The 15,749-nt window shown below is 41.6% G+C and overlaps 1 protein-coding gene across 1 annotated transcript in view; it reads right to left on the reverse strand.

Annotated features, from left to right (window-relative positions):
- The window catches only part of Sntb1 (syntrophin beta 1), a 233,893-nt gene that overhangs the window by 23,148 nt on the left and 194,996 nt on the right, over nt 1-15,749 (reverse strand). Inside the window, exon 4 of the mRNA XM_038341200.2 lies at nt 12-151. Within this exon, the coding sequence (XP_038197128.1) occupies nt 12-151 (140 nt within the window). The remainder of the gene's footprint in view (nt 1-11; nt 152-15,749) is intronic.

The following is a 15,749-nucleotide window of genomic DNA, read 5'->3' on the forward strand; positions in this document are numbered from 1 at the left end:
GTCAAGGCTACCTGGTAGCAAGAAGTGGATATGAATGCACCGGGTTGAACCAGGCTTCCTTCCTTCGTGGCATGCTGTCGTAGATTAAAAGATCTTTCTCGGTCAGAACAACGAGGGCCGGTTTCCACTGTTTCTCACTCTCTCCTGGCACCTGAAATAGAAAGCAGAGAACTGTGCAACAGCTGGAGGACGAGGATGAGTGGGAGAAGAGACGTCAGCTGCCCTTCAATCAGAGAACCAAGCAAAACACGTGTCTTTTGGTTCAGTCTTCAACAGTTGAGATGGGAGGACATAACTATAGCACGATCCTAGCGATTCCTGTTCACTGAAAATATCTGGTCCCAGGGCCCCGGCATGTGCTATCTGTGCAGCCAAGGAGGCACACACAGCTGCTGCTCATCTGCCATCCAGTCTCACCTGTCAATCAGAGCTGAATCTTTATGTCACAGTGGGAAGCAAAGGCTTGTGAGGATCTGCACGCTCATCTTACACTCTGGTACAGCACATCGATTATGAAAGCTTTTGAATAAACACCCAAAGGCACTGAAAAAGATCCTGCACGTGTCTTGCTCATTTGGGTGTGAGACCTGCAGTCTCTTAAGTCTTGCTCTTGAATTGCTCCTCCAGTTTAGGCGTCACTTCAAAATTTCTCTTCTCCCATTGAATATTAGAAACACTCAGTGAAGAATATTTACTTAACTCAAAGGCCAGTATGACCGACCAGGAACAGGACAGAAAGCACCAATTGGATAATTGGACCAAATGCATTTTTGCATCCCTTCCATTGCTGAGACCTGGTGAGATCACCATTCCTTTCGGCCCAGTGTTGATTCCCCTGAACTCCCTAAATGCTTTTCTGTCCATGGAAGTGCTTTCTGTCAAGTTTGAGTTTGAGGACCCGGATTAAGCTTGTGGAGAATGTAAAATCCCAGTGCCCCCCCCAGATGTGTATTTATTGGGATGCCCAGACAATGTTTATGCTCCTTAAGTTATAGAAGCACTGCCCCAGCTTAGGTCAAAGATTTTCTTTCTTTTTTTTCCCCTCAAAGATTGTCTTTGACAGTGGTAAGCTTCTCAGTGCAGACAGTCATCTCGTAAACCAATAATCAAGGTCTACTAAGAACTCAAAGGAACCTTGCATGAGCTAAATTCATATTACAGCTCATTCCCCCATGCATTCTTTTAAAGTATTTATTTATTATACCCATGTGCTATTTAGCAAGCTTGTAAAGGTTAGAGAACAGTTTGCAGGAGTTAGTTCTCTCCTTCTGCCATGTGGGTTGTGGAGAAGAAATTTAGATTGTTGGGCTTAGAGGAGAACATCTTCACCTGCTCAACCACCTTGTCTCTTTGTTCCTTTCATTCTAATATATATTATAGAATTTCCAATATATTCTTTTTTTTCTTGAGACAGGTTCTCACCTAGACTGGGTCCTCCTGCCCCAGCATCTGAAGAGCTGAGATGATAGGCTTACACTACCATGCCTGGCTTTATTGTCATATTAAGTGTCAGAGTTGAAATCTGCACAGAGTGGGAGGCACATACATGTGTCTCCTTTTCACACCAGAACCATGGCCAGCGCATTAGTCACAGGTGACCAAGTATAGAAAATGTACAACTAGGTGCTGGGGTGACATTTCTAATTTCTCGTTGTGACCCCAGGACAGTTCTGGTGTTCCTGAGTCGTGTGTCTTTGCACGTTCCTACCCCTGCTACTCTTGGGTCCTTGCTAGTAAACACATGCACACTAGAGGCAAGCAGTGTTGACTCTGCAGCCGGGAAGCCGGAGCACATGTCCCGCTTCAGAGTTTGCTAGCCGACAGTCACCCAATGTCTTTGTATTTTAGCTTCCGCGTGTGTAAGACGGCAGCTATCAGTGTCCATTGCAGAGGATGGTGTGAAGATAGATGAGTTAAAATCTGCAGAAGACTTAATCTGGTGCAGAGCAAGCACCAGGGAGGCATCTTCTCAGTAGCTGACTCCTGATGCTACTCCGGTGATTAAACAGGACAGGGAGAGTGATGTGCTTAGCAGCTGGGAGATGGGAAATAGACGTATCATAATGGGCCCACCATATCTTAAAAAGATAATGCCCTGGTGCATGCGCTGGCTTTTTGGAGCCCATTCTCTATGGAGGGAGACCATGCTCAGCCTTGATGCAGGGGGAGGGAGCTGGGTCCTGCCTCAACTTGATGTGCATGTTTTGTTGACTCCCAAGGGAGGCCTTACCCTTTCTGGGGAGTGGCTGGGGGAGGGTAGAGAGAAGGTGGGGGGAGGGAATGGGATGAGAGGAGGGAATGGAAACTGTGGTTGGTATGCAAAATACATTTAAAAAGTTTAATGAAAATTTAAAAAAGGAAAAATAATGTTGAAAACTGTTCTTTAGAAATGGAATGACAATAATAATGAAGACAGTGTCTTTCTTTGGGGAAAATTATAAGCTAAACCAACAATACCCTTTTATACCAAAAATTTAAATATCTTCTCTCTTCTTTTCCAAAGACCCCTCCACAGGGAGAACATGTCTTTAGTTTCTGATACACTGCCTTCCAGCAATTCCAAACAAAACCTCGCTTTCTAAGGAGCATCCCTATCTCAATGTCTGTAAAGCTATTTCTACTTGAATGTGAATAAATGACGGCTGGCTTTTCTCCCCTCCCTTTGTCTATTTTATGCATACTAAAAATATCAGCCTTTAGCTTATTGATTTTCTAAGACTTTGCTATAGCAGAGCAAGAACATCCGCAAAAGATCAAAACAGATTGAGAAGGAGAAGTCTTTACATGGTGAATAAACTATATATCTGGAGGCAATAAGTTGTGGTTTGGGGGAGAGAAGGGGGGGATCTGAAATAAATTTTCCCAGCTTCTACATTAAACTTAGTAAATTACCTCTCCAGATCATTAGGTAGGACTGGAGAATCTACAAAATGATCCTCCCTGTTTGATTATCTTACTTACCTACTCAGACCCTGATCCATCAGTGCTGACGGCAATCAGCCATTTAAATGTGAACAAGAAAAGTCATGATTCTTCAGAGATCATCTGAAGCTTGCAGAATGAACCTTGGTAGTAGACATCAATGGTGGCATGCCAACCTCTGTACCCACGGGGTCAGTGACACAGCAATGTGTCCAGTGGTGTGTGCAGGTTTCAATCATTCTGGAGCACTACACATTTTTTTTTTTTTTTTTTTGGCTTATTCAAGCCACCTTTGTGGATCTCTTGAAACATGCTGTGAGGAAACTCTGAAGGGCTATGTCCCACCATCCCTGTGTGCAGATCTGTTGTTTTCATGCTGTGCAAATTCTTGAGAGCAGCAGGATGCCTATGGCAACAACTGACTTTGCAAAAGGAAAAAGAAAACCATAGTAAAGAACAAGATTGTGCGTGCCAGAGAAAAAGAACCATAGTAAAGAACAAGATTGTGCGTGCCAGAGAGATGGCATAGTGGATAGAGTGGATAAAGCATTTGCTGTGCAAGTGTGAGGAGTTGAGATCTAATCCCTAGAACCACACAGAGGTAGGGTGGGCATGGAAGCCTCCTGCAGTCGCAGCATTCAGAGGGCAGGGCCAAGAGTCTCAGGGATAAGATGGCTAGTCGAACAAGCTAGGCAGGCTCCAGGTTCAGCAAGGCATTCTGCCTCAGTAAATAGAGTAGAGAGAAATTGAAGAAGACACCCAGTGTTTTGGGGATCATGTGTGTGTACCCCCATGCATACGCTACCTCCTAGGTATGAATAGGATTTTGAAAAACATAATGTTGCACATGAGCCCCAGCCTGAAGCCCTGGTAACACACTGGTTGTTGTTGTTGTTGTTAGACTCACGTATTTGTGCTACTGTTCTGTTTACAGCCTCTACTAACAATCTCGTCTTTCTGGCACCCAAACATAGCCCAGTGTCAATGCAACAGTTCTGGGGATGGGGGGCGGGTGTCTACGTTTTATTAAAACACGATGTCATGTATGAAGTAGACATAACAATGTCCATCCCCACCCCACATTCTGCTTTGGATGCTGTAATCGTCAGTTTCTGAAGCACTTGTTGCATTTCTAATAAAGAAGGAGAAGGAACAGAGGTGGGAAGACATTCCCTTCTGCAGTAATTTGGCAGTGTGCCAGGGGGCTGAATCTTTTTCACCTCCACAGCGCATCAGAGGACAGGTTTGTTAACAAAGGAAGTGATGAGAAGTCACTGGACAGCATTGTGTGAGTGAAGGTCTTGGGGTCCCAGTCCAAGTGGGTCCCAAAAGTCTAGCTCAGGGGTTAACAACTTTGTAAACTTGGGTCCTCAGTTTTGGTTTATTTGTAAGTCATGGATCTTTGTGGAAAAGAATGGGCCGTGGATGTGGGGTTGCATGTATGCTGGTGGGGTGCTGCCTCCTCATTGACCTTAAGTCTTTATCCTGCACCCCTGAGTGTGACTCCTATCAATCCTGGAATAGAAAACACTGACCTTGTCACCTACTAAACACAAGGAATATGCACACAAATTATTGCTTTCAAAATGGCAGTTTTACCAAAAAACATTTGTTATTTCTTTTAAAAAGGTGGCTACTGACCACAACATCAGAGTCCTCAAGATTAAAGGAATCATTAATAACACCCATGGAGGGCTGAACAAAGTGCCTTGCACAGTAAGCAGGCAAACCCCAGTGTTAGATAGTGTTACTATCACCTTAAGTAAGGAGAGCAATGTCAGACTCAAGATGCGGGTGGACTAGAACAAGGACTGCTTTACTTTCCCGACTTTATGTCCCCATTGGCCAATCACAAAACAGGTCTGAACTAGTGATAGTGGCCTTCAAAGCTCAATCTTTTTTTTTTTTTCCGAGGCAAGGTTTCTCCGTGTAGCTTTAGTGCTTGTCCTGGAACTAGCTCTTATAGACCAGGCTGACCTCAAGGTCACAGAGATCCACCTGCTTCAGCCTCCCAAAGGAAGGGATTAAAGGTGTGTGCCACCACTGCTGAGCTGCTCAATCATTTTTGAAACTCCCTCCCTCCCTCCCTCCCTCCCTCCCTCCCTCCCTCCCTCCCTCCCTCCCTCCCTCCCTCCCTCCCTCCCTTCCTCCCTTCCTCCCTCCCTTTCTTTCTTCCTGTGTATGTAGGTATACCCATAGAGGTCAAAGGATAACTCCAGGGAATTGTTTCTCTCCTGCCACAATGTAAGATGTAAGGATTGAACTCAGATCTTTAGACTTGACAGCAAGCACCTTTACCCACTGAGCCATTTCACTAACCCAAAATTTAATTTTTCTTTTTGTTTAAAAGTCTCTGCATCAACCATAAAGATTCTTGCTTTATAACTCTTCTTTGCTTTGGGTATGTTTTTCTCCCTCATCTGCCTCAGTCTTTCCAATACTCATTTTCCACTTTCTACTCGAAGAGAGGTTGTAGTAAAGGGGGGAGGAGGAGGGGAGGAGATGGAAATTTTTAAATATAAAAAAATAAACCATGAGAAAAAAAAATAAAGTTGAAAGGAAAAAGGGACCTGGGAAGACAGCTTAGTTGGTAAAACACTTGCTCTGCAAACAGGAGGACCTGAGTTCAGATTCCCCACACCCCGGTCAAAACCAGATATGGTGTTTGGCCCTATAATCCTAAAACAAAGGTGGCAGGGACAAGATTCTTGTGCCTTATTGGACAACTAGTCTAGAGGATCAGTGAGCTCCAGAGTCAGTGAAAGATGTTGTCTAAAAAAAAAAAAAATTAAGGCTGAGAGTGCTAAAAATAGCTAATGTTGACCTATGGTCTCCACATGTACACACACACACACACACACGTGTGTGTGTGTGTGTGTGTGTGTGTGTGTGTGTACAGCAAACTAGCCACAGAAAACAGGAAAAGGACTAGAAAGCAGCTAGAAAAAGAAGCCATAGGAAAGTCTTGTCTGAACCAAGTATTGGTGAGGGTGTGAAGCAACTGATATTCTCATAGACTTGGTTGGAATGCATAGTGGTAAAACCCCTTTGGAAAATAGCTTATACGTTTCTTTGAAAGTTTGACATACATGTACCATATGATTCAGCTATTCACGTTTGCGTTAAGTCAAGAGAAGTAAAAATATTGCCATATTTTAATTCACCATATGTAATGGTTAATTTTCACTGTAACTTGGTGATAAATTTGGAATCATCTAGAAGATATACCTCTGAGCATGTCTATCATAGCATTTCCAGGGAAGTTTAACTGAGGAAGGAAGACCCAGTTGGAATGGGGACAACACCATTCCATGGGCTGTGGTTCAAGATGGAATGAAAAAGACATATGAAGTGTATTACCCATCAATATTCATCTCTCTCCTTCCTGCCTGTGGGCACACTGTGACCAGCTGCTCCAAACTCCGGTTGCCATGCCTTCTCCAACACAGTGGTTTGCGAGCCAACATGCAACCAATCCTTCGGTTGCTTTTGTCAGGTGTTTTGGTCCAACAATGAGAAAATTCGCTAACATGCCACACAAACACATAGAGATATTCTTCATAATCTTGTTTTAAATATCTATATTCCCCAGAACCAAATGTCTGTCAATAGGTGAATATATAATCAAATGCTATATATCTATATAATGGGAAAAGAGGTAAAACAAAAACAAAGAATGAACTATTCATGTACACCATAACATAGATGAATTCAAATAATTCTGCAGAGTAAAATAAGCCATATCTAAACTATATATGGTGTATAATTCAATTTACGTAAGATCTAGAAAATGTAAAGTAATCCATAGTACAGTCACTTCTTGAGGGAGGAAAAGAATTAGGTACTGTTGTTTGGAAAAAGCAGCCTCCAAAAGGGTAATACATTATAATAAACTTTTTATTTTCATAAGACATACGCATAGAAGGATTATACATCAAGAATGGAATTTGAAGTAGTTTTGTTTTATTAGTTTATAATAAACCATGAAGAAGCCTTGCTAATTTAATTTATTAAATATTATAACAAAACATTTTAAAGAAACACAGCTTCTCCCAAGATTGCTAAGAGGAGGGTACTGATCAAAGACGCAGGTTTTACTATTTAAACAAGGTCATAAGATCATCTCTGGGACGCACAGTGCCCTGTTCCCAGACTGCCTAGGGAAGAGCAGAGACAGGGAATCCATCATAAGAAAGGGGCTGGAACCCACTGAATTTTCAGTGGTCTTTCTTCCTCTGCATGCTTGCAAAGTGTTGATTTCTTATGAACCATCTTATTGACTGAGTGTGTGAAGGTCAGAAGCTAATGTACTCTAACAGAGACCTTTTGTGGCTCTATTAAAAGTAATGTTGTGTCTTGTGGGATTTCATAATGAAGCCAACCTCAGGGCAGAGCACATAGCCATTGAGAGAGACATGTAACTTGGTTTTAAATCTCCTCTCATCGAACGACATTACAAGAAGAGGAGGTGGAAAGCTCAGCGGAGTCGCTACACAGGGCCGTGCCAACCAGTGAACTTGGCCTCTCCACAGCTCGCCTCATCTGATGCCACTAATGACACAGTACATTCCATTGGATTTCAACTTGTCCTCTCATGCAATAAAAAAATCCCATTTGTCTTATTCCATATCTACCTGTGAGTTCTGGATAAACAGTGAAATAGACCTGATACCCCAGACCTGTTTGCCTGAGACGAACTTGTAAGTTTGCCTGAGACTGAGGGTTGTCCTCTAGCTGCCTTTTCCTGCCACTTAAAAACAGAATGAAAGCCTTACTGAGCACTTATTATAAACAGGGAAAAAGGATATCCCCTTCTTTCCGCACGTTTGTCTACTCCCTTCAGGTACAGAGGTAGCAGTAATCTGATTATCCCAATCTAGGAATTATCTTCAAATCTGCTTTAGCAACAGGCATAGTTACACTCACCTGTAGCCCTTGTCTTGTGGTTCCTTATGAGTCTTTTTCTGTATCACTAGCCAGCTCCCAAATAACGATATGCAGAGGTATTAATTATGAAAGCTTGCCCTATAGTTTAGGCTTATCCCACTAGCTCTTATAACTTAAATTAAGTCATTTATATTAATTTACATGTTGCCACATGGCTTTTTACCTTTCTTTCATTTTGTATATCGGACTCCCTCCATGTCTTGTTGGTGTGTGATGCATGCTTAGATTTACCTCCTCCTTCCATTCTCTGTACCTGGAAGTCCTGCCTATACATCCTGCCTAGCTATTGGCCATTTAGCTCTTTATTAAACTAGCCACAGTAATATATCTCCACACAGTGTACAAATATCCCACATTTCCTCCTTTTGTCTAAATAAAAAGGAAAGGTTTACCTTTAACACAGTAAAGTTATATACAATAAGGACAATTACCAAACAAGAAATACATTCACAATGTCTAGTCTGTTTTTGACAAATTTAAAGAAAATATTATATTATCTTTCTTATCTTAGTGAGTCCAAAGTTTTGTACCTAATTACTTTTTATCCTAACATGTATTATCAACCCAAAACAATTTTTTAGACCTCAAGCATTCTCCTAGATAAACAGCCTAAGTTTTCATGTCTCTCAACCATGTATATTTTATACCTCTTTTCTGAGTTTCTTTTCTGAATTTGTAACAAGGAAAACTGTAACTATAACCATCTAGTCTTCAATCTCAACAGAGACCAGAGAAGGATATACTATCACCTGAGTAAACAAGAAATACAAAGCAACCAACTTTTGAAACTATAAAAATGACAGACATTTGTCTGCCTAGACAGTCACTCAAGGTTCCTTTGTAACATTAAGGTATCCATATTCAACCTACAGGCCTAGAATATCTGACAAACTTTTCTGTGAAGCAGGAATTTTGAAAGCCTATCTTGATTTGGCAAAGTTTGGCAGTTGCCTTCTTCTGTAACCTGTTTATCCAATTTGGACAGCATATTGTCAGCAGTTGGCAAGGGCAGTTGCTTGCCCAGTTGCTAACTTTATCACAATAAAAGCAAACGTCATAAAGAGGCCATTCAATGCCTATCATTCTTTTTTTTTGAAATAAATTGATGCTACCAGTAGCAGCCGTGTCTTACTGTCATGAAAAGCCTTAGGTTATCAAAACATTTTAAATGACATATTCTATAGGTCTTTGAAGTATTTGAAGACCATCTATCTATTTAAAACATATCCCTGTTTGACTTTGAAAACATACCTAACATGATTATAAGTTTGATTGTTATAGATGACTTACTACTAACCTGTCTTTATTTATTATCTTAAATATCTTTCAAGGAGTAAAACTTTACATTATATTTTTAAATGAGCTGCATAGGTCCAACACCTTAAACAAGAATAGGAATATATATATATATATATATATATATATATATATATATATATATATAAACAAAATGACCTTAAATTTGTATCAATATAGAAAAATCCATAGCAATGTAGAATATTTGAGACTAGTGGCTGTTTAAAAGTAGACTCAACAATCTACTCTTTTATCCTCTCATTTATATACATCATTTCTACACTATATCTACCCCTATTTTCTCTTCAGAAAGAGATCCCTTAATCTAATTTCCTTTGTTCAGCTCTTTTCCTGACAGGACCAATAACAACTTGTAACCAAGCTCCCTAATCAATGACAAACATCTATAATCCAACAAATGACCAAAAACAACCCAGCCCGCCTCTTGAGAATGTGGATGTCATGTTCTCTCCAGACTACTTCCTGTTGTCTGGGATGATGACATTTTTAGGGGACCCTGAGGAGATTGGGATAATAGTCAAGTCCTGGAAAAGCTAGCTGTGTTATTTTTTTATTTATTTTCTGCATAATGGGAACATGCAAGGCTTATCTGAAGTCTTGGCTGGATAGTCTATGCATGGCTGCAAGTGTTTTGTAAACTCAGGGCCATCTGAGTTTGGCTGGACCATCTCAGTTAGGAGCTTTGAAGTTGCCCTGGATGTGGAATTTTGAGGAAACTGTAACAGAGGCATTCTGAGAGGCTGCATCACCTAGGCTACTTGTCTCCATTAGTGTCTGTTTTTTTTATGAAAACACATAAACTTTTGAAGGTAACATATATATCTATACTAACACAAGTACAGAATGTGCAGTGTATATAAGTCACCTAAAGAAGATTTTTTTTTTGTTCTGTCTTGGCAGGTAAAAGTCATCTATCAACTTTATAAGTTCATTTGTACTGTATAATGAACCTCTTTCCATGCCATATGAAAAGATATTATGTAGTAATAACTTATGAGAACTGTGTAGGCAACAAGATTTGTCATGTCTCATCCAGTCTCAGAGCTGTTCCCATGTCAAGCTTATACATCACCTGTCTTGTAGGCTTTCTTGGCTTTTTCTTTCATATTTGCAGTCAAGATCCTCAGGAGCTCTCCTCTGGATTAAATATGATTTTTATTAATTTTGAAGAGAACTGTAACTATCTTGTGGAAACAAAGGCATAACCTCTCCCCCCAAGTACCATATTTTCTGACTTCCATTTTGAAGTTAAGACATTCTTAAAGTATATAGGTTGGTTTAATTTAGCAGTTTCCATAATCCAGTGTCTATGAGCAGCTATTATTTTTGTACATTATCATTTAAAAAATTCAAAGTCAACAAAGCACCATACAGGACCCAGACATCCTGTGTATTTCCCATCCTTATGTGGCTTATTCTTTTTATATTACTTTCTTTCTTTAAAGACTTTATTTTATTATTTTTAAGCTATTTATTTTTTTCTATGACTGTCTATACCCATTTTATTTTTTCTCTTTAGCCTCTAAGCACATTTTAAAACAGACTCTATTTGTTCAGAGGTTGTCTTGGACTGGACCTGAGTTTATGAAGCACTTGCAGCCATGCATTTGCAGTGTTCTCTGGCCACATGAACCAAACCTTAAACTGCTGCAGTGCTGCTGTGGGACTCTGGGGCTGGCTCTGTCCCCAGCAGATCCTGAGGGTCTAGCCTCATGCCAGCAGCACTGTGCAGGAGCTGCTTTTACCAACCCAGCTTTGGGAATTTGCTGAGTCCCAGTGGCAGGCATTTTCACCCAGGGCACTGGCTGCTCGAGCACACTGCTGCACGGCAGGGTCTCTTAGAAAAGACACATGTGTTCTGAACATTTTTTTTTAGCTTTCTCAGGTCCTGTGTGTGTGTGTGTGTGTGTGTGTGTGTGTGTGTAGACATTGGGTGGCATATGCAACAAGTCTTCCTCTATCCTGCCAGCCAAATAATGACAGAGACTTATTAATTATGAAATTATGAAAGCTTGGCCTTACCTTAGGTTTGTCCCACTAGCTCTTATAACTTTAATTAACCCATTTATATTAACCTCATAACTCTACTGTTCTTTCATTCTGTATGTCCAACTCCGTCCCTGTCATGTTGGTGTCTGATGAATGCTTCAATTCGTCTTCTACTTCCTGTTTCTCTGCCCTGAAGTCCCACCCCTCCATCCTGCCTAGCTATTGGCTATTTGGCTCTTTATTAAATAAATCACAGTAACATATCTTCACACAGTGTGCAAACATCCCACAACAGTGGTCACCATCCTTACATCAAGTCTCTGTAATGGCAAAGCCAGAGTGCATGTGCTTAACTGACCCTAGCTTGGCCATTGCCTCCCTTTGCAGATTAGTATCCCAGAATGCATATCAGGTGAGCAAGACATGCCATTTAAGCCAAATTCCACAACGAGATGAGACAAACCTGTGTCCTATCATATGCATGCACCCTAGGAAAGCTATGAATGAGGCCTGACACAAACAGCAAATTTTAAGACATCATAAACTTTTTTTTTTGACAATTATCTTGTTCTCAAGCTGAATTTCATACAGAAAATGCTTGTTAAAATGTTGGACTTGCTGATAAGCCTCTATTGAAATTTGGCTCTTTGTTCAGGGTTGTTGATAAATGATTTTTTAGAAAACCCTTCATATGGATCTAGGTCAAAAACAACAAAGAGAATGGACAGATCATCATATTATCCTAAATCTTATTCCAAACCTCGATGTAGGCATTCTGAGAGAAGGACTACAAGATGGCTTCTGCTGTGTATCCATTTTGCCATTTGTGTGCACTCAACCTGACGGATTTCACCACTAGAAGCTTGGTCCTTCCAGAGAAGCCTCCATGGCCCTCAAATCCTCTGCATCTCCCAGACCCAGCTTTCTGCATCTCTACCTGCCTACCATGGCAAGTTTCGTCCCTCCTTACTTGGCCTCAGCCCTTAAAAAATCGCCTCAGCAGCCATCCTGTTAAAAGTCAAATATGTGTTTGTCACCCACTGTGAATGCCCAGGACCACCTGGGAACATCCTGGGGTTTCCCGCAGGATGGGGCCACTTCCTTGGGATATGTCTAAGCATCGGCTGCTCGAAATGAAGACCTGCAGTGTATAGGAAGAGACTTTCCTTCTGAAACTTAACAATGGCTCACTCTTTCAAACACGTAAATACTCCCTTTGAATCTTGTTTGCTCATCGACTCTGCTTGTTCTTGTCCCAGGAAAGTCCAAAGATAAATTTTAAAACTGTACTTTGCTGGCATTTCACACTATTACTGAACTAAGATGGGGATTGCTTGCAATCTGTTAACTCTTTGCATCTTCTAAAAACAGTAGTAAGTTAGAAGGGCAGCTGAGAGAGGAAGCCTTAGAGAGAACTTCGTACATTCGTTGGCTTGTGTCATGTAAAGCTGGAGGCTTAAGGGTTTGCAACAGGACAAGAATTCTCTTTATCAAAGAAGGGTAGGAGGTGGGGGGACTTAATAGCCATGACTAGCACAGGGCTGGGCTAAATCGTATTTCCCCATTGTGACCTTAGTTGAAGACAGGGCCTGCATAGATAGATGACTTCATCAAGTTAGGCTAAGTTGGATTCTTTATTAGTTACAATGCTGTGACAAAAGAATCGACTTTGGGGAGGAATGGTTTCTCAGCCTGCAGTTAGAGGAGGCACAGTCTATCAAAGCAAGGAAGTCACGGCAGCAGGAGCATAAAGCATCCATTAGTCATGTTACGTGACTAATGTCAGTCAGGAATCAGAGAGCAGTGAAGGAACTCGTACTCAACTCTCTTCCATGTTTCTATTCTGTCCTAGACCTCAGCCCATAGATTAGTCTCATTCACACTTTCTGTGGGTTTCCCCAACTCAATGAACCCAATCTAGAAAATCCCTTATAGACATCCCCAGAGATTTGTTTCCAGTATGATTCTAGATCCCATCGAGATGAAAATCCCTAATCCAAAATGTCATGCATACTGAGGAACTGTGCACACAGACACACACAAAGAAATGAGGCTGTGTGAACACTGGAGTTTAAGAAGGATGGTGCATCTTCAAACTGATGATCACCAGCAATCTCATGGTGACCAGCAACTAGTGAAGGAACACAAGACATAATCTGTCCGACAGCCCGTAGAGAAAAATACCTTAGTCAGCACTTTGGCCTTGGATTCCAACTTTCTAAAACTGAGAGACAAGTTTCTGCTGTGAAACCATCCAGTTTGTGGTTCTGTGTCTGGCAAACCTGAGCAAGCAAATGCAAGCACCATGGTATTTTACCAACCCTTCGAGGCATTGATTACTATCCCCACTTGGCATGCTTCTGAAAACTCATTTCGTGGTCAAGGTTAAAAGCTTATCATTATAAAGCCACTGATGTGCACTCTTGTAGCTAAAACTTGTGCTGTTTCCAGACCATAAACTGCCTCCCACAAGAAGAAAATGAGGAGTGATGTGGGAATATCACGAAGACTGTGGGCAGAAAGCAGATGGGAACCCAGAAGGATGGTCCCCTGCAGGCTGGAGGACACAAGATCCAGCTCACAGCAGCCAAGCAGCATGCCACGCCTCCCCTGGGGCCTTCCTGTCAGTCTGTCTTTCTTTCTCATTTCTTGGTGCACGGGGTTACACCCTGAGCAGACAGCAGTTTGGCCCAAGTTCCTAAATTCCTTTCTTGGTAATCAAAGCTCTTTATCCCTAAGCCTCCCGTCTGATTAAAGTCATTCAAGACTAAGGTGTGAATGACTCACCAGGCTTAAGGGATGTCTCTATTTATAACACAAAGAGAGACAAAAGTAGTTGCTTATGTTTACTCCTCATTGAACAAAAAGAATCCAAAGGATAATAGGCTGATCGCAGCTTCTTCTCTGAAGGAGGCGAAGTGTCCTGAATTTGCTTTGCGATTGTTGTGTTGTATTGTTTAGCGCAACATTCTCTTCACTGGGGGTGCTTACTCCACTTCCATTATTTGAACATCCTCTGGAAGCTAGTGTAGCTTTTTTACAGAAAACACACGTGACAAGTTCAGCCGCATAGGACACTTGGGCAGAGTAGGCCAAGGAGCTAGGATGGGATATTTAGTACTGCAAAGGCTTTCTATATAGTTGTACCAATAGGAAGCCACTAGAGCTCACGACAGAGGAAATATCAGATACAAAACACTGATTTCCGCAGGATGCCTGTGACTGTGTTAACTGCGGACTTTCATAGACAAGGAGTCACAAGGCAGAACAATGTAACCTGATTACATTGTAGAACCAGATGGAAGAAGACCACTGAACTCTGGGCTCTCCTGCTTTGGCCTGCCAAGGGCTGGGTCACAAGCTTGTGCCACTCCACTTGGCTCAGCCCTTCCAATATTTCCAGAGAAGGCAGGGATAGGGACCCTTGCATGTGAACTTACATTGTCTTTAGACATTTGTGTACTATTTTCCTATTTTCTGTCTTTTGTTGTTTGCTTTGCTTTTGTTTGCTTGTTGAGACAGGGTTTCTCTGTGTAGCCCTGGCTGTCTTGGAACTCACCCTGTAGACCAGGCTGGCCTCGAACTCACAGAGATCTACTTGCCTCTGCCTCCTTATTGCTGGGATGAAAGGGCCGGCCCTATTTTCTGGATATGGAAGTCAGAAGCCCTAGAGGGAAGGGTTGGTCTCATCTGCAAGCTTCAGGGGAGTTTCCTTAACTTCCACACTTCTCAGAGGCGCTCTCATCGCTTGGCTCCTGAGCCAGTATGTTGCTATCTTTTTTTTCCCTTGGCTCTTTGTCAGTATGTATTCTTCTCTCAATTCTGACATGCCCCGCCCCCCAACCCGCACTCAGCACAAGGATGCACAGACAATCCAGTCCAGCCTCCAAAATCTTAAGACTCCAAACTTAATCCACACGTACACAGTCCCCTTTCCTACCTAAGGGTAACATGATACAATCACAGGTTCAAGGGACTAGGGTGACATCACTGGAAGCAAGCCTCATGCTGCCTACCCGACTCAGCAACTAATTCAAGTTATATAAATAGTGTACGGAGTAGAACGATAGGGAGTCTGGATCATACTTTATTTAGACTTCTCCCCTGTGCTGCCTCCACATATCAAAAAGGAACATACGGTAAGTAAACAAGGCCAGCAAAATATCAAGAACTGTTGAAACTAGGGCATCAGTGCTTGAAGGCTTATTATTTTTATTTTATGTAAAATTTAAAGATTCCCATATAAGAAAATTTAAAAATAAACAACATGGAGACAAAGAGAAATACATCTTTGGGGCAGTTATGGTTCTCAGACTGTTAAATGTTCTTAACTGTTCAATGATTAGCACTAATCTGCTCAGAAATATAAGGCACATACATACACAATCACCTCTAGGGTCATTAATTTTGTGCAAAAACTGCTTCTCGTTGAGTCTGTATTTCTAGAAAAGATTGCCATGTGGATCAGCTGACTTATGGACAAAGGCCTCACTCTCATGAACGGAAGTGGAGATGGTTCAATTTGTTGAGAGTGCAGGAAGAACAGAAAAGGGGCAGGGGACGATTCTCTAGGT

The sequence above is a fragment of the Arvicola amphibius genome, chromosome 9 (genome assembly GCF_903992535.2).
Source record: "Arvicola amphibius chromosome 9, mArvAmp1.2, whole genome shotgun sequence".
In the NCBI taxonomy this organism is placed as follows: domain Eukaryota; kingdom Metazoa; phylum Chordata; class Mammalia; order Rodentia; family Cricetidae; genus Arvicola; species Arvicola amphibius.